At 34.3% G+C, this 19864-nt stretch overlaps 4 protein-coding genes across 4 annotated transcripts; 1 reads left to right on the top strand and 3 right to left on the bottom strand.

Moving 5' to 3' along the window:
- Positions 1–1732: 1732 nt before the first annotated feature.
- LOC107461178 (protein FAR1-RELATED SEQUENCE 5-like) lies at positions 1733–3804 on the bottom strand. The gene is made up of 2 exons (XM_021130103.2): positions 2023–3804; positions 1733–1867 (listed from the first exon to the last, which is right to left on the bottom strand). The coding sequence occupies exons 1-2, from the start codon at positions 3802–3804 to the stop codon at positions 1733–1735; spliced, it is 1917 nt and encodes a 638-aa protein (XP_020985762.1).
- Positions 3805–8630: 4826 nt separating this feature from the next.
- Positions 8631–9976, bottom strand: LOC107461177 (U-box domain-containing protein 30-like). The gene has a single exon (XM_016079648.3). It carries the CDS (start codon positions 9864–9866, stop codon positions 8646–8648), a length of 1221 nt encoding a protein of 406 aa, XP_015935134.1. The 5' UTR covers positions 9867–9976; the 3' UTR covers positions 8631–8645.
- Positions 9977–11888: 1912 nt separating this feature from the next.
- Positions 11889–14146, bottom strand: LOC107461170 (lecithin-cholesterol acyltransferase-like 1). Its single transcript, XM_016079637.3, has 2 exons — positions 13662–14146; positions 11889–12947 (listed from the first exon to the last, which is right to left on the bottom strand). Exons 1-2 carry the CDS (start codon positions 14084–14086, stop codon positions 12017–12019), a joined length of 1356 nt encoding a protein of 451 aa, XP_015935123.1. The 5' UTR covers positions 14087–14146; the 3' UTR covers positions 11889–12016.
- A 4671-nt stretch (positions 14147–18817) lies between these two features.
- LOC107461171 (uncharacterized) lies at positions 18818–19542 on the top strand. Its single transcript, XM_016079638.3, has one exon. The coding sequence runs from the start codon at positions 18877–18879 to the stop codon at positions 19369–19371; it is 495 nt and encodes a 164-aa protein (XP_015935124.1). The 5' UTR covers positions 18818–18876; the 3' UTR covers positions 19372–19542.
- The last annotated feature ends 322 nt before the right edge of the window (positions 19543–19864 follow it).

The raw sequence follows: 19864 nt of genomic DNA on the forward strand, positions 1-19864 counted from the left end.
GATAGCAAATTCAGCGTTTCCTAATACTGATTCTGTTGTAACGTTTTCTGTTTTGTAGGTTGTTAACGAACATACAAGAATGAGGTTAGCAGTTGATATTGTATTGGGAAGACACAATCCATATCGAGCTGAAATCGGCCGGAAAGCTGTAGAATATTGGGACAAAATATGTAGGAAATCATCCAGAAAGACTAAGAAGATGACTGACCAGGTGGATGTTACTACAAGCCCAACCATATAGAATGTACTCAGCCAAGATGTACCCTTTTTTGGTGGCCAATTAGGGAATATTTTTTGTTTTTTTGGTTTTTTTGAATCTTATCATGCTGGAATGTTTAAACATTATATGAGGAGTATGTGCTGTAAAATGCCCCTTTAGTTCCAACCAGCATGTTCCCGATGATGGGCTGTTTGGTTGATATAAAGAGGCACCTTTGGTAAACCTTTATGGTTGGGTTAAGGGTGAAGATGAACTGGCCCTTTTGTTGTCTCAGACCCTTGATCCCTTTAGGAATTAAGTGGGTTCAATTTTTTGTGTGGGTACACAATTAAGAAGACAAAGTATGACTTCATTTTTTGGGCTATGACAACGTTCTTAAATTTATTAAAATTTTTTCTGTTAAATATTTTTTTAAAAATCACTAACAATTTTAGTTGTATTTAAATTAAAGAAACAAAATGTTAAATTAATGTTCAATTAATTAACTAATACAGAAAACTTAAGTATTATTGTTCTTTGAGATTATGTATTTACTGTTTTTTCTAAATCAATTTTAATAAAAAAATTAACTTGACACAAAAGAAACCGTATATTATTTTGAAATAAACTTAATGTAGTAGGATATGTATATATATTAAGTCAACATGTAATGATACTAACCAAAATGGGCCGCGAAACTACTAAATTAAATACAACTTCTTATTGGATGTAATTGCAGATTATAAAGATTAAGTCGTTTTCGGTGACTCAATATACAATGATTCACCTATAGTGGGAACTGACCAACCTGATATGTTGTGACCCTGTTGTTATTCCCTACGGACCTAATATTTAATAGGAAATTTTTTTATCCTGGTACAAGCAAACTCCCAACAATGTAGAATACTTGTTCTTAACACTTATATCTGCTACATAACTACCATTACTTAGCCCATCGCAACCAAACTTTCCAAATAGAAGAAAGCACCTAACATCACTCATTTATCCAGTTTTGCATTTTTCTCCTAAGACATTACCTTATTTCAGCACCCATGTTGTATTAACAGTAACTCCTTATGTAAGCTCTTTAATAAAACATATTAAATAGTTGAACATATAAATACGACTGAAAATGCAATAGTGCTTCTCGCTACGATAATTACCTGCATTACACCTAAACATCTCAATAGGATAAACAACATAAGGTTAAACATGTTGGTCCCCATGCTAGTATACATGGATTAGTTTAACATGAAAGCAACATTAAAAGGGCTACGGATGGTTTCAACAAACCCTATCACACAAAACTACTCCATATGAACCACCATGCGGTTGGTTTGAATACTCGAACGAATGTTCCACCCATCTACACCAGTTTAGAGAAGTTGTGGAGTAGTTTCTGAACCTGAAACAGTGTCATTTACCAAATTCGTGAACGACATGGCACGCCCTATTACCCTAACATAGTAAATGTTTATGCGTGTATTAACAAACCTGGTGATTTTGACCAATATCGTCGCTCATTCCGAATGACTACTGCCCACGGTATCTGCAAAATGGAACCGTATTGATTAGTTCTACCTGCGGCATTCGAACAGACCCACCTCCAATCACGTGTTCTACCCCAATAGTTTGATCATTGGATCCGGTCGCTTCCAGTTCAGCCACCTAAATAAGTCACAGTTGTTACCGATTCACATATGAGTAAAAGGTTCTTCACATCAAAAAACTTAATTTAGATGCAAGAACTTGCATAGTATATAAGCAACTTAAAAATATTCACCCGTTATGAACAAATAAATTTATATTAAATTCTAAATTACCTCCTCACTTTGTCCCCCGTCCTCAGCAGAATTGAATGTATCCACTCGGGGTTTTTTTCCCCGACAAGGCCTTCCATCTGTGCAAGTCCTCTTTGTATGTCCCGGCTTGTTGCAGTTCACACACTTTCTCTTGGACGCCTTTCTCTTATGACCCCTTGGTGCTCCCTTTGTTCGCACAACAACTGGATCTCGAATTTCACCGCCTTGCTTAGACTTGGTAGGATGAACACCATTGGCCAACTCTGATTCCAATGTTGCACATAGTCGGCGAATCCCCTCCAAAGCAACACCGAATAACCCAACCTTCTGGGCCCCTAAAAAGAACAACCATCTGGACGCCGAATGAAGTGCTCCATGGCGAAGCAAGAACCCTCTATCACCCCCGTCATCTGTTTTCTCAGCGTATGCGCCTAATGATTTTGCTTCTTTGGTCCAACGCTTCAACACTAGACTACTAGGTATTGTCAACAAGTGTTCATGCTTCATGACAAAAAACATATGTTTGCATGGAAACCCCTGAATTCTCCAAAAATTACAACCACATTCTAATTTACCCATGTTCTTATCACATAATACTATAATATGACGGCCTGGATGACCGTACTCCTCAACTGTGTACACCTTTGTGGTCAATGACCGCCTCACCCCAACAAAATTAACTGAAGATACACTCTGAATCTCCCGTTTAGCATCTACAAATACCGCTCTCGTGTAAACAGAAGCTGCATGACGCTCAAGGGATTCCAGCGAGGTTGTCAGCACTGGTTCACTATAAATAGACCTGAACTGTGCCAACAACTCATTGTTCCTATACTCTCGCACAAGAAGTTCTAGATTCTGAACAAGCTCCAACATACTGTGTTTTGATTCAAGAAAATTCTTGCACACCGAATTTATCCCTTCGCACCGTGATGTTGTCCGATACCCGGCACAGAATTTCTCGCACAAGAAAGCGTTTGCCCACATCTCCTTTTTCCCATAGACTTGGTTCCACCATAGTGAATCCTGCAAGCCATAATCGGCTGCGGCCTGAGCCCACTCTGCCTCAAAGTCATCAACCCTCATTTCAGAATAAATCCACCGATTAAAAAGCCGACGTAAATTGTCATCCTTCACGTTTGACGTGACATTCTTCTCTAAGTGCCAAGCACATAACCTATGCGTGGCATTTGGAAAAATTGTTCGAACGGCTTCTCGAATTGAGTCATCACCATCTGTGACAACAACAGAAGGCTGCTTGCTGCACATGACCTCCAAGAAATTCTCCAACAGCCACGTGTATGATGCAATGCTCTCATCTAACACCAAACCAAACCCAAAAATACATGTTTGCTTGTGGTTATTACATCCTGAGAAAATCACCAGCGGCCTCTTGTATTTGTTCTTCTTATAGGTTGAGTCGAATGCAAGTACGTCTCCAAAGTATTGGTAATCTATCCTGTTGCCACCATCTGCCCACAGTAAATTCGCTAGCATCTCGTCTTCTGTCACATTATACCTTGCCATCGAAGTTGGGTCTGCATCGACTTTACCCTCCAAGTACACTATAGCTGCGTTTGCGTCTCCGTCAACTATCTTTGCACGACGCCTCTTATCCACGTAGTTATAAGCATCTTTCTTCAAAAAACCTACCAATGAATACCCTCCAGATACCCCAGCCATGTACCGCATTGTCTTTGCCGTGGAGATGCCACAACCTTGAAACCCATCTAATTGGGCTTTCGCAGCATCCGTCAACGAACGAAAACTTGTAATTAGATGGACCATTCCAGGATGAGTCATGTTGTGATTGTGGTTCAAAATGATTTTCTTGACCCTCCACAACGAGCTGTCCTTATCTAAATATATACACATTCTTGCTTCACAATTCGTCCTTGTCTCCGGCTTGTGAGGCCTCTTCCTGTCGATCCTGTTATAATGTTTCTTATCTCTCTGTCCCTCTCTATTGCAAAAACAGTGTGAAATTAAACACATGAAGCGTATAATAAATCAAAATATCACGTATTGCAAATTATTTAACAACAACACAAGTTAGGAACAATGAAACATGATTAAACTTTCAACACTTTTCAGCCAAATCTTAATTACGGTCGTCACAATGATTAACAACTACAAAAAATAATGAACGAACACTGAATAAGTTGCATAGGCAGTGCAAATTTAAAATTTTAAGGTTCTGAACGCAGTAAAAATACTATCCATGTCTTACTAATAACAAGAAGAGCAAAACTCAACCTCTTGAACTCAATAATTACAGCACCTATCCAAACAGATTATTAAATCGCAGTTATCATAAACTTATTTCAAATGCTAGAAGCAGTGTGAAATTAAACACATGAAGCGTATAATAAATCAAAATATCACGTATTGCAAATTATTTAACAACAACACAAGTAATGAACAACGAAACATGATTAAACTTTCAACACTTTTCAGCCATATTTTAACTAGGCTCGTCATAATGATTAACAACTACAAAAAATAATGAACCAACAGTGAATAAGTTAAATAGGCAGTGCAAATTTAAAATTTTTGGAACGCAGTAAAAATACTATCCATGTCTTACTAATAACAAGAACAAAAAAACCCAACCTATCGAACTCAATAATTACATCACCTATCCAAGCAGATTATTGCATCGCAGTTATCATAAACTTATTTCAAATGTTAGAAGCAGTGTGAAATTAAACCCATGAAGCGTATAATAAATCAAAAGATCACGTATTGCAAATTATTTAACAACAACACAAGTTAGGAACAATGAAACATGATTAAACTTTCAACACTTTTCAGCCAAATCTTAATTACGGTCGTCACAATGATTAACAACTACAACAAATAATGAACGAACACTGAATAAGTTGCATAGGCAGTGCAAATTTAAAATTTTAAGGTTCTGAACGCAGTAAAAATACTATCCATGTCTTACTAATAACAAGAAGAGCAAAACTCAACCTCTTGAACTCAATAATTACAGCACCTATCCAAACAGATTATTAAATCGCAGTTATCATAAACTTATTTCAAATGCTAGAAGCAGTGTGAAATTAAACACATGAAGCGTATAATAAATCAAAATATCACGTATTGCAAATTATTTAACAACAACACAAGTAATGAACAACGAAACATGATTAAACTTTCAACACTTTTCAGCCATATTTTAACTAGGCTCGTCATAATGATTAACAACTACAAAAAATAATGAACCAACAGTGAATAAGTTAAATAGGCAGTGCAAATTTAAAATTTTTGGAACGCAGTAAAAATACTATCCATGTCTTACTAATAACAAGAACAAAAAAACCCAACCTATCGAACTCAATAATTACATCACCTATCCAAGCAGATTATTGCATCGCAGTTATCATAAACTTATTTCAAATGCTACAAGTAGTGTGAAATTAAACACATGAAGCGTATCATAAATAAAAAGATCATGAATTGCAAATTATTTAACAAGAACACAAGCTACGAACAACGAAACATTATTAAACATTCAACACTTTTCAACCCAATATTAACCAGCCTCGTCACAATGATTAACAACAACAAAAAAAATGAACTAACAGTGAATAAGTTACATAGGCAGTGCAAATTTAAAATTTTATGGTTCTGAATTTAGAATTCACAATCAAATACAATCAATGTTCAACGCCAATCAAGCAAACACTGACTGAGCATTAAGTTCTGGTTCTCTAATTGGGAAGCAACAAATTCAACCTACAGCAACAAATTTAACAAACCCTAGTAAAGTCCCGATTTATCGCAACATTTACTTCCGCAACATGGCAAATTTATTGAATACATTTTTAGCAACATACATATATACGATGGGAAGGTAAATCTGAACAATACGAAACATAGTAGGCATGGTGCAGAGACTCACCAACGGGCGACTGCGACGCCGCGACCTCCCCTCCAAACGCAAGCAATCAGGATTTTCCGCGACTTCCTTCTGCCAGCGGCGACAAGAAAGCCGAAACACGAGAACCCAATAACTGCGACGACACTCGGGTGACACTTGCAGGCAGAATCGACAAGTACAGGCACGGACTGCGTGCAGGAACCACCATGCAGACCACTCACTGCCTAACGGATCCGCGAGCTGCCTAGCACAGGTCCGATAGGCGAGCAGCAGACGCGGACGATACAGGGATAGGCATAAGAGCACCACAGCGGAATTCCTTGGGTGCGACGAACGGCGGGTGCAGTTGACCACTCCCGCTGACGACGACAAGTTCTGCGGGAGGCTAGGGTTTGCTTACTGCGTCGGAGGCTAGTTGAAGTAGCAATTTTCTTCAGGAATGAATTGGAGAAGGGGGGATAACGCGTGCAATCCCTTTTCCCCCTTTCAAAGTAACGAAACGACGTCGTCTTCTCTAAACCGTTTCATTTATATCCGGTCCGACTTTCCGGTTCGGTTCGACAGTTCTTAATGGTTTTTTTATGGTTAGTTTCTTAATGATTTTTAATTCGACGGTCTTCCACATATCACCTGCCCCAAAAGATTTTTGGCAGTTAAATAAGCTTAGTCCACTTCCTTTTTAATGTTATATATTTGTTCATACATCTAAATATTAGAATTCCATATATTTTATTCCTTGTGGGTGAAAGTAATGTTATATGACACCTAAAGACATGTTTGATATGATCAAATACTTTTCAATTCAATTTCTTCTTTAAATATAACATCATTTTATTTCATTTTTATATTTCCAAAATTTGGTGAAGAGAATAACAAGAACAAAATGATTTTCTTTTTCATTGTTTCTTTTACAAAATACAATATATTATGAACAATGAATAAAATTTCACATAATTAACTAATGTTTTTCATAATTGGTAATTTGTTATAGATTTTGGATATGACAGGCACATGCAAAATGTGTTGGAAGTGAATAAGACAAGCTATGAGAACTGCATAGACAAAAGATTTCATTAAGAACATAACAAGGGGAGGTGGGAAAGATGTCATTGAACTGAAAGAAGTGAAGACCTATTACTTCTTGAGTTCAGGTGGTTTCTGTTGGAATGCTTTGAAAGTTGCAATTAATGTTGAAAATGCTGCACCAAGTCCATTACCAGGACATAATAAATCTTCATCTTGTACCGTTGGTATCAACCAAAATCTTGTGATCCTCCTAATATTGATGTGGGGCATCATCATCTTCAAATGATAATAGTTAGATCACAAATAGAACATTATCATAGGACTAATTGTAATGGTTGTGTTGGGATTTATAGTCTCTTTGAAATAGTAATTGAATGAACCATAAAAATTTAGAGTGTCTTTTCACTATAAAAAAAAGTATTCTTTTTAGAAGCTACAATTTTTTATTTTTTTAAAAAGATATTTATATTTTAAAAAATTATTTTTTATAATATTATATCTAAACATAATTAGTAGACAAAAATTTGTTACGTAATTTTTAAAAATTAATAAAATTATTTTTATTTTTTAAAAAAATAAAAAAAAGAAGATGTTTCGAAAAAAATATTTTATTCAAAACTCACCCATCATTTATTTGTCATGACAAATTACTCAAAATTAATGTTATATTTCTCTAACTTTTATCAACAAGAAATTTTGTTCTGCACACTTGCAAATACAAAAATATGATCCAAGCCCAAACCCACTCCTGGCCACATAGACAAAAAAAATTAAACTTGCCCAATAGTCTCAACATGCCAAAAAAATTAACATCTAATTAAACTTATTAATTTTGTTGCACTGTGCAGTACCACTGCAAACCCACTGCACCTCCCTGTCCAACTGTCCCATCAACTAAACTTCTCACTATGCCAAGCAAAACGTGTTAACATATGAGGCTTGCCACATAATATCCACAGGTGTGGATTTTTTTACCCATCCACACCATAGAACTTCCCTAATATCTATTGTATATTTCATATTTGTATTCCTTTTCTATTCAGTTTTCCAAAACCAATCAAGAGCGCGAGACTTGGGCAAATTTTTGGATTGTTGAATGAGCCCGCCCATAGCAATGTAAAGACAAATGTTGAATAAATATGCTATCAATTATGTCTGCATGCCCTTATTTTAAAATTTAAATATGGACACACTATATTCTAAACTATAGCCTATAGTCTTCAGATCTTGACCAACATTAAACCCACCCAATCCGTATTCTTTCTCGTTGACCAAACCAAAAACACACATACAGCTTCAACAAAACAAAATAAAAAATACTGAAAGTAAAAACTTTACACAATTATATTATCACTTTCTGTGATCTCCAAACTTCACAACGTTATCTAGCTTTAGTGGGTTTGCCAGCTTCCACACTAGCATCAAATCAAAGACAGCAAAGATCTGATTTGAAAGGCCAACCAGTAATCCACCCTAACTAACTTATTACGCACTTTTTAATTTAGCTATGCAGATATAGAGTGTATAAGTGCTTTAGACAGCTGTACTGTCATGAAAAGTCTAATTTTTAAGAAGTATAGAAATCAGACTGTTCAATTTTTAAGAGATATAAAAATCAAACCGTCTGATTTTTTTTGTACAAAAATCGAATGTTCTAGTAATTTCTTTTTGTTTGTTTTTAATAAAAAATAATTTATTCAAAGCCATGAACAGATTTTGTAGGAAAAATTCATTGTATTGTTGTGGTAAGCATACACTTAGAGATGAAGATACTAGCAGAGTAATTCAAACTGCACAATTTCAAGAACTCAGCAGACATGTGCTTTAAAACAGGGTTGCAACCGCTTTGAATCACCAGAAGCAGCTTCGCCGCCAACCCAGCCTCCACCGCCTCGGAGGCACATTGTTCCGGCGCAAGCTTGTAAATAGCCCACAATATCGAAAGCGCAAATAGCTTGCACCTCTCAGAGACTCTCATCAACAACTTCACCAAATTAATCACAACATTGGGACAATCTCTCAACGCCATTCTTCCTTCTGGAATCGTCGACACCACCTCCAGAATAAACAGCGCTATTTCCAAGCACTCATCGTTTAGTGTTGGCAATAGATCCACCAGCTGCGGCACCGCTCCGATTCTCACAATGGAAGTTCTAACTGATTCTTGGGAACTGCACATCATCTTGATCAGCATGAGGCCGTTCAAGACCACCCCAGTTGGGTGTTTCTTGTCTCTAACTAACCTCAACAAACCCACCAACAGACTCAAGCTTGACACGTGTCCTTCTAACAACAATATCTCAATCAACTTTGCACAGTTCATCTTTGTTTCAACGGTTCCCTCGTTCATGATATCCACCAATAACGACACTTTTGATGGATGCATCAGATTCTTCTTAACCTCTGAACTCAAGTCCAGCTTCACGAGTATCCCAACGGCTTCTGACCCAACAGCATGGGAAGTGAAAGGACCTAACAATGAAGAAACCAAGGCAAGTCCGTTGTGTTCCACAACTGTCTTCCTTATTGAAGCGTGAGAATGAAGGAGGTGGCGAAGTTCCTTGAGGGATTTAACTCTTGCTTGACCCTTAACCTTGTTGAGTGATTCCAAGAGGTGAAAGGCTGTGCGTTGAACGTCTTGGAGGCTTTTCTTGATGGAGAAGTAGTTGTGAGAGAACCATGTGAGGATGAAGCGGTGGAGGGTGGTGTTGGGGGTGAGGGAGAGGTCCCAAAGGTGTTGCATGGTGGTAGGACAAGTGTTGTGGCCGAGGGACAACCATTTGAGGATGTTGGACCTGTCGTAGGTTTGGCCGGTGCAGAGTGTGACTGGGTCTCTCATTGGCTCCAGCGAGATGGGACAGATGAAAACCGAAGGAACATCTTCCATTGATGACTCCATCTCTTCAATCAACACCTTCAGAGGAGGAGGAGTAGGCATTGTTTCTTGCATGGACTTAAATTTCTACAAGAATATTAGGTGCTGAAAAAGAATGAAAAGATAAGAAGCAAGCGTGTGGGAGAGGAGATATAGATATAGAAATAGAAATAGAAAGAAAAGAATAAGGAGAAGAAGCAATAAGCCAATAATAGAGAAAAGAGAGAGAGAAGGACTACTTTATTTGGGTTTTCTTTTTCCTCTCTAAGCAAATTTGCTTTGTCTCATTTTTTATTTTCTTGTGCATCTGTAACTGTGATATGTCTTTTTGTGGTCAAAAAGTAAAGGCAATGCCTATACATCATGACCAACATGATTGAGTCTTAATTTTCCATCACTAATACCGATGCTCTCTTCCTCTTTCAAACCCAAACCACTTGTTACTTAATTACACTATCTCAACTAATGTCGATTTTTCATGAAGTTAATAGTTAAAAATTGTTAGATAAAAATTTAGTCAAATTATTTAATCATTCTTAACTATCAACTTCATATGAAGTACAATCCACATGAGTTTCCACGCACCAAAATAGAAATGTTAAAAAATACAACTACTTGCATATTTTTAAAAGTAAAATAGTTTTTCTTTTTGGTCGGTAAAGTAAAATAGTTTATATTCCAATTATTTTTTCAGAAAAACAAATGTTTGCACTAAATCATTCACATAGTGATTGGGTTTTGGCGACAATTCACCACACGTGTAGTCAGTCATGCATATAGTTCAAAGTTCACTCTTTCGAGTCAGTAGCAGTGTAATAACTAATACGGTCATGTTTGCTTTTCTTCTTTAATGTGGTAAAAAATTAAAGTTTGAGTTGTGGACCTGGGCTGCGACACATAGTCAAAAAGGTTAAATAGATGCCACCAATCGAATCATAATTTAGGATATATATCCACATATTCTTCTCCATTGGTCCCAATAAGTTCAAACTCTGCCAAACTTTCACAATGTAATGGTTAAACGTATCGTATTTGTATTCACTATTTCGCATGGTCATAGAGTAGTCACTCTGTTTAAGAACAGGCACGATATTTTAGGTAGTAGGAGAGGCAATAGTTCAAACATTCAATATCGTAATGCACATAAAAAATATTGCTTATTTATTTGAGCTATAAGTTTTCTCACATTGCTTATATGTATTCTGAATATGAGAAGGCTCACATGATTCCTTGTTCTCGGTTGGTCTATCTAATCCACAGCACAAAATCAGAGGAGGACCATGACCAATTGACCATAGACATAGATACAAATAAAATACAGGATTGAGAAGAAGTATTGAGCACTCACCCACAAAAAAGGCAAGTGCACGAGGGGTTGTTCCGCTTTCTTTTACTTAACTTCAAAAAGTAGTCAAAAGTCAAAGGAAAGTGAATCTAGTCAAAAACTCAAGAGTGCCTTGTCTGAAGCCTTTGGAATTTGTACCCTCCACTTGGGTGTTATAGGTTTGGTTTGATTTGGTTTTGAATTAAAAACCAACAGAATCGATCTATTTGGTTTTTATAGGGTTTCAACCAATCGGTTTATTATTTGTATAACAATCGAATCGAATCGATTTAAAAGCAGTTTAATTCGGTCGATTTTTTAATTTTTAAATCATAACTAATAGAAAATTAATCTCAATAAAATGATGTTCAAAATAATCAATAAACTGAAATAACATTACATTACATTCAAATTCAACATAATTTCAACTCATTCCAACAACTAAACATAAAACATTGTATTATTAATCTAATTCTTCGGTTCGGTTCAGTTCGAATCGATTTTTGCCGAGTCAACCAAAAATCAAACCGAACCGATCAGTTTAATTCAGAAAAAAAACTAAAAAAAACCAATTTTTCAGTTTTTTATTTAATTGTAAATTTTGACTCGATTTTACGGTAAATTTCAGTTCAGTTCGATAACTTACACCCCTGTCCTCCACTTCTCTTCCCCCTACCGATATGATGGACTTCTGTTCAACTATTACTCAAATATATAATTTATTACTAATTTTGCACGTATGGTTGGAATTAATGGATAACGAGATCTCTGCATGGTTGAACTAATTATATAATTTAATTTTCATTTTCAAAATTATGAACAATTATTCAATTACTCAAATACTATAAACTCCATAGGAGGCATTAATTTTTGCATACAAAGACATATATATGACCATCATCTATCTACCTACAAAAATGTTGCCAAAAGCAGTATGTGAGTGATGAGAATTAATTCTACTAATCTCAGCAATTATTTGTTCAAGTGCAACTTCATCTTTTAGTATTGAAACATGAGACACACCATCAATCTTAATCACTTTGATGCTTTGGTTTTTATTGTCTTCTCCCACTAATGACTGAAGGGCCAACAAGCTCACCATGTTCACCGTTCCATCACCATCCCCATACAAAATTTCTGGCCCTTCATCAAAATCACCATTCCTGTAAAACAAAATCTCCGGGGTACTGACCCCACTCCCTATAACACAAGTAATAGGAACTTGTTCCGGTGCTTTAAGGTTCTCTATTAACGGCAAAATGCGTGTTTTATAAGGATAAACCCCTTCCAGAAAACCAATATCTTTGAGAAAATCAGGCATGTCATGTGCTGAATAGCTTCTATTTTGAGTGATGAGCAACTTTTGATGATGACCATATACTTTGGGATTAGGCAAAAGCCATAAGTTACTCTCGGAGCTTCTCTGCTGAGGTCTAACTATCAATGGATCCACCAAGGGAACACCAAGAGTGTTGCCAGATGCAAAAGTGAGCATTTCGTCCATTGCACCACCCCATGGTGCAGAAAGTGCCACCAAGTGTTTGATGAATTTCCTGCTCCATGAAGGGTCGTTTCGGTTAAGGAGTTCCAAGGCGAATAGACCACCTAAGCTGTGGGACACAAGAATCACTTCCTTCCCACCGTTTGAAGCGCTTGCTTCTTCTATCAACTTCTTGAGATCTTCAAGGAACTTTGATCCCACTTCACATGGGTGCCCTTCGCCTGCAAGACCATAACGAAAATCATAGGGTGCTCCGAACAGTGTTTCACCTTCAATGTAACCAAGCTTTTCTAATGAATCTACCAGGGAAGCCATATATTCCGTGACATACCTGTAAAAAACTAAAGAGGTTAATGTTCAATGCTACAATTTTTTTAAAAAAACAATGAGCTCAACATAATAACACGGAGCATCAAAGAAAAAGTACTAGACAGATAAAATAAACTAATTATTAATTATCTTTGGCAATGCCATCAATAATCTAAAAGATCAAATATCACTCCACTCTTTATAATTCTTAATCAACTTGTTGACTACTTCCGCAATACCTGTTTCTTAATGACTGAAGATTTTGTCATTCCTTTCTAACCAAGTGCTTGAAATGATAAAATGATAAAAGTAAAACCAAACTCACCAACATTCTATTTATTCTACTGCACGATTAACCCTGAACCAAACTAAATCCCTAAAGTGGTTTTGAGATTCCACATTTAACAAACAGAGCCATGAGCTGTCACTCTCTTGCAACATTACTGGACAATGGAAAATCAAGTTGGTTGCTTTTGGTGTTCAATTAATACAAAAATGAAGTCGTTTTGATAGTTGTATACGCACACACATTAATTAAGCGTTTCTATTTTGATTGAACGTCAAAAGCAAACAATATCACTTTACCATTGTTTAACATGATAAAGAAGTGTGAGTTCAGTTACCACCATGGTACCCAATGCTCCATTTTGGAATGACAATAGTGTAATTAAAACCTCAAAGATAAAATTATGTGCATGTGAGAGACCCATATGCGTAAAGAAGAATGAGCACTTACTTAAGACGAGGATTGAGATAAAGAAGGGAGGAGGTGGAACCAAAGTGAGGGACACGGGTGAGAACCCCAGGGGTATTAAAGTAATCATCTCGGTCTTGATTGTAGTGAAGCATCATGCGGTCAGCGAAGCATTTGGTGAAAGGAGAAAGAAGGACAGAGGAATCGAACCAGAGTCTGAACCAACCATTCTTTTTCTTGAAAAGAGGGTACCAGGAGTTGCAAACGAAGCTAGAGGGTTTGTAGTCTTGGGTCAACTTAGCTTCTAGTTGGTTCCCTCCGGCGCCAGGTATTAGGATCAACGGGTGAAGATTGGTGTTACCGTTAGCGGTGGGGGTTAGTGTTATTGCTCCACATGTGCACAGCAACGATAACATCGCAACTGCCACTGTAACTGTGGCATCATCACTTCCAATGTGCTTCTTCATCACATGAATGAATGATCACCAATGGATATGTGGATATGAGTGTAGTAGTAGTAGTCAGATATCTGAATTCTGAAGCATGTGATTTTTAACTAGATTAGGTGACACGTGTAATGTATGCTACGGTGGATATTACTTGGCTACGGCGATGCCCCGTTATTACTCAACAAATTCAACACCAGAGACGCTCACCTCAATTTAAAATTTTTATAAAATAAATATAAACTTATTTTTAATATATGTTTTAAAGTATTTAAAATATTTTTTATTTTAAAAATAATAATAATATTTTATTCAATAAGAAAATAAATACTCAAGATAAAAAAATAGAAAAAAAATCTCAAATACTCGTCACCAACAGATAAAATTATAAGAAGAAAATAACATAAAAAAGTAGATAAAGAAAAAAGTTTAGAACATTATGCATAAAACAAAATAGATAATTTTTTATTCAACTTAAGCGATATTGCTAGTATTTTTTTTCCGATGCTCCTGGACATACTCAAAGATTCACGACACCTCTCATTCCAAATATTCCAAATTATAATCAAAACTAGTCAAGCTCTTTGAGGGCTTGTTTCTTAAAATCCAGTTTGTAATACCGAATCCCTTAACCAATCGAAAAACAAAGAATATCTATAATCTGGAATAAGGTAAGCCAAAAGATTCTTCTTCCACACTAGATTTGCGTCTTTACAAAAAAAAAAAATAGACAGTGTATAAATGATTTTGAAATTGACTTGCAAATTGAATAAGTTGTCGGAGTGGATGGGAACCGTTGATGGAGAACAAGAAACTTTTTCATAAATGACTCCAAACTGGTCTCTATTGCATGAAGTTCGGACAAAATTTAATGGAAGTATGGTAAAATTGATAAGCAATCATGTATTGTGATGCAACATCTATCATATGTTTTTACTCTGTTCATTACCTATTAAATTGTGTCTTCACCTTCTCTTGGGATTATGGAAAAGATACGGAGCAATTTCTAGAGGAAAAAGATTTGAAATTAATACTTGATTCCACTATTTATTTGACAAAAACAGGTCTTTTACCCATAATAAATGGTAATTATCTGATAGTAGTACCGCATATGGTGAAACAGTGAAGAAGTAAGGAGGAGGAAGCCATGATTCACTAAAGATTCGGATATCACCAAAACTTACTTTTCAACTAATGTCTTTCTCTACAACTCGCCTCTCTTCAAGAATACTTTGCCAACCTCAAGAAGGTAAGGTTTCCACTTCTGCTGTAAGGATATAATTAAATCTATAGTATTTATCTTTAAATATTTTAGAAAGAAGAAAGTTAGGTTGAGTCATGATTTTTCAACACGTACTGTTTACCAAAAAAAAGTAAGGTTTTGAGCTGTGAGAAGTGAGATATTTAAAACCAAGCCCGCCTTCTTTCTTAAGTCTAGTCATTTTATCCCAATAATTCACACCATTCGTCTTTCAAAACTTTGCTGTCCCCACCAGAATTGAGTTAGAATACTATAAATTTCATTTAGCAAGTTGTTCGAAAGTTTAAAACATGACAATGTGTATATTCGTATGACTTTACCAACTGCTCGGAGTAATATATGTCTTCCTCCATTAGATAACAAGCATTTTTTTTATCATTGTATCCTTTTGAGAACTTTATATTTGATTAAGTTGAAGGTGGCTTTCTTAGAGCGGTTGATAAGGGAAGATAAACCTAAATATTTATTCTGTGCACTTATGTGAGAAATTTTTAGTTGGACTATTAGTGAGGTTCTAATCAGCTCTAAAGTGTTATTACTAAAAAACAGGATCGAGTTATTAATATTAACTCTTTACCCACTGAAATTCTTATAAGATTCCAATAATTTTAAATGAGAGGCACAACTATTTTTCGAAACTTTACTGAATAGAATAGAATTATCAGCTAATAGCAAGTGATTAGCATGTTAATACGTGTTAAGAATAATATCAAGTTATGTTAGCGCGTCGTTAATAAAAAATGGTCAGGAATTAATATGGTATAATTTTTTTAATCTAAAAAATATAATCAATATAATTAAAATTTTAAAAATAATTTTAGTATACCACATTAATCTTAAGAACTAGATTAGAGATTTAGTCTCTGTTTTTTACATGACATTATTATAACTTACAAAATCATAAGCAATTTTCTTTTCTCAGTCAATATTCCAATTAAGATCCTTTTAAAAAATTAAGACTCATACTTGCAATCCTTCTTATTGTATGTATTCTTCGTAGGGCGAAATACTTGCCCTGGCGGTGTTAAAATAAGGACTATAATTATATGTGTGATAAGGACCATCTTTACTAGCTTATTATCAATAATACCATATCAAAAGTATTAATGTTGAATTTGAAGCGTCTTATGATTATTTTACTTTGGTACAAGTCTCTTATTATGATTTAGTTAATAATAATGGGGACGTCTAACAACACTCATGAGCCTTTTCAACATTTCATGGAAGGAGAAGTTTGGATATATCATTAGAAATTGACATGGATTGTTGATTTTTTCCCTATTCAAACAAGTATTGATGATTCTTAAAATCAGATAAGGTTTTTTCGTTTTTAAATATAAATCTTCATCCGTGTTAGACCACGAAAGTGACGTAATTTACATTTTATGCTCAATTTAATAAATGTTATATCAATATTGTCACAAAAATAAAAGATAAATAAGGCAAATAATAATGTAATAATAATAACAACAACACAACTTGATCAACACAAGGAACTATATGAATAGATAAAAGATTATGTTAGGTAATTAATGATTTTTTTTAAATAACATGAACAATAGATTTTAAAATTGGTTTAATTTTACTAAAATATACTATGCTACTAATTAAATTTATGATTAATTTACTTTTTTAATTCCATTGTTCATATTGTTCAATAATATTATTGTCTATCTACATTTTTTTTAAAATAAAAATATCCTCATAAAAATGAATATACATTTTAATCAATGGATTTAACTAAAGAATTTTCTAAAAATATTGCTTAGTACTTAAGAGAATAAAACCACCGTAAAATTTTAGTTCTTTCAATAAATATTTAAAAACTTTCATTTAATTTATAATTTCTATTTAAATTTTTGTGATTGCAGTGTCTTTAAAATGTGCATGAGTTGCATTTATTAGCAAAATATTTAATTAAGTAATAGTAAAAATTTATATGCAATTGTTTTCATGTAAAATTGATAATTAAAAATTTTTAAATAATAATTTACTCAAACATATCAAATCATCTAATAATTATCAGTTATAAATTTTATATAAAAATAAATGTACTTGAGTTTTCACTTTAAGCAATTCTACACTACTCATTCTTTGTGTATATCTAGTATAATTATTAATGAATACTATCTAAATACAAAAATATTATTTATATACTAAAATTAATTTATTTTTAATAAATATTTTATATTTTAATATATATTTTATATTAGTGTCTAATTTTAGTAGCTAATTTTAGTATATACTTAATATAATTGAGCTAAATATTATTAGTATAATTGAACAAAAATATTTTAAATACTAGAAAATGCAGATTTTGGAACTGATGATAGAATAGTTACTTATGCTTTGTACTTAATTATTCCATAGTTACTGATAGAGTAATTTGAAATTTTATTTGGGTACTCATTAAGTCATTATTATTAATTAGGGACAGCTGCAATTATTGACATGTGCTCATTCTTGATTTGGGTTTGGGTTGTTGGTTGGCAAGTGGTGACAAATCAAACATACATTTATTTGTTGGTTAACAAAATAGTCTATCTTCTTATCTTAGTTGCCAAAATGAGAATGCGTTTAAATTCTACCATTTACTTTATGAGTCAAGCCTCCCGTTTACAGTTTTCAAATGCCACACTTTAATTTTCAATTTTATATGTATTATAATATTATTAGATATTTTTATTAAATTGATTAATAATTTATTTTTTAATAAATTAAAATAAAATCAGTTTATTATAGTAATAATAATAAACTTAATTATCCACATTATAATTATTAGACCCAATTTAATCCGATCAATTTACACAATCTAAACCGAATCATATTTTAATTTTTTTATAAAAAAATAAATAAATTTTTTACTTTTGTTTAAAAAAAATCATAATTTTAGTTCAATTGAATTTGATAACAATTGATTTTATTGTTATTATAAAAAAATCAATTTTATTTTATTAAAAAATTTAAAAATAATCAATTTATTAATTCATCTAATAATAATAAGACACGTAAACATCTTTATTAAAAAAAAAGTTTTACTTATTACACACAAACGTCTTTACAACTTTATCCACATCAGATCCCTGCCTACGCTAATTTTCTACTCTTAATTAACTTGTTCATCACCTGACAATAAAGCTATCTCGATCAACAACTCCATACAAAAAAAAAAAAGCTAGAGCCAGAAGGAACTGTTCTTCAATTGAGAACACGTTTATTAATATTAAAAGAAAAAGAAGTCAAATAAAAGATGTTGAAATAGTAGCGGTCCTTCCCTCTAATCTAAGCCACCTATCGCTGTAATTGAAAATACAAAGTATTGAACGTAGAACCTCTACATGTCTTCATCAACAAATGCTATAACTATATTGATTAATATATAATAATAATACGCCAACACGTTATTATCTGCGTAATTTTCTTGACCCGGCTTGCTCTGAAAAAGTCCATGGTAGCGTTCCCAGTTTCATATATAAATCCCATTTATTAGTCTCATTTTTCCACACTACTCGGGCATCAAAAACTGAAAAGCGCGGAAAAGAATTGAAGAATGAGAAACAAAGGAGGGCAGAACAAGTTGGTGAGGATCATAACCACACCTATAAGAGTTCTTGGAAAGGCGAAGGACATGTACGTTCGAAGCATAACACAGTGCGGTTACAGCGTCAGCTACGGCAACACCGGAGACGCGGCGGGGAGATTCCAGGCGGGGCTGCCGCGAAGCTACAGCGCCGCCACGTCGATGTCCGGTGCAGGTTCGGAGGATTACGCGGAGCTTGTCAGGGCAGCGTCGGCGAGGACCATGGGGAACCGAATCGACGTGGATTTGGTCCTGAAACTGCAACAAGAAGCTCGAGGACGAGGTCAAAGTCAAAGTCAAAGTCAACCAGTGGGGTTGCCAAAGTCGGTGAGTGTTGGTATGGGTCGAATTGATGAGGATAAGCCTTTTGATTTGAATGAAGGGGGTGAAGCTGTTGTGCCTAATTCTTACCCTAGAAGTAGAAGCTATGCTGTTGGAATTAGAAAACCCACCCTTGTTCTCTAAGGAATAATAATGGGTAATTAGTAGTTTAGGGTTAAGTAATGCAACATTTTTATGTGTAATTACTATTATTATTGTTCTTCATGAAAATCATCCTACCGCTTCATCTTGTATAAATTTTGATAATTATTTCTTGAATTTTTTTAATGAAAATTTGTGTGTTGCCACTTGAAATTACTTATTTTGGGTTACTTGAAATGAATGCGTTCATTTTGGCAAGTAGATTATTGACTTGATTGTTTTGCAATTTTCATTTTCTTTTATTTAATTTTGGATTGGTTGTTATTATAATGTATATGATATGAATAGATGCTTATTTCATTGCTGGAGACCGGCGAAAGAGTGAACTTGTTATGAATGATTTAATTGAAACCAAACAAACAATAATACAAAGAATTTATAATATGTGCTCCTATATTTATTGGGCTTATTTATTGGCCCCATTCGGAACTTATTTATAAATTATTTATTGTGCTTATCACAAAATCTCAAAACG

The sequence above is a fragment of the Arachis duranensis genome, chromosome 8, assembly GCF_000817695.3.
Source record: "Arachis duranensis cultivar V14167 chromosome 8, aradu.V14167.gnm2.J7QH, whole genome shotgun sequence".
NCBI classification, from domain to species: domain Eukaryota; kingdom Viridiplantae; phylum Streptophyta; class Magnoliopsida; order Fabales; family Fabaceae; genus Arachis; species Arachis duranensis.

Bases quoted from the DNA above. Each gene is read 5' to 3' on its own strand.
- LOC107461178 (XM_021130103.2), bottom strand. From the start codon at position 3,804: ATGACTCATCCTGGAATGGTCCATCTAATTACAAGTTTTCGTTCGTTG. The intron at 1,868-2,022 runs GTAATTTAGAAT...TGACTTATTTAG, and splicing joins ACGGGGGACAAAGTGAGGAG to GTGGCTGAACTGGAAGCGAC.
- LOC107461177 (XM_016079648.3), bottom strand. From the start codon at position 9,866: ATGCAAGAAACAATGCCTACTCCTCCTCCTCTGAAGGTGTTGATTGAA.
- LOC107461170 (XM_016079637.3), bottom strand. From the start codon at position 14,086: ATGAAGAAGCACATTGGAAGTGATGATGCCACAGTTACAGTGGCAGTT. The intron at 12,948-13,661 runs GTAAGTGCTCAT...AGTTTTTTACAG, and splicing joins TATCTCAATCCTCGTCTTAA to GTATGTCACGGAATATATGG.
- LOC107461171 (XM_016079638.3), top strand. From the start codon at position 18,877: ATGAGAAACAAAGGAGGGCAGAACAAGTTGGTGAGGATCATAACCACA.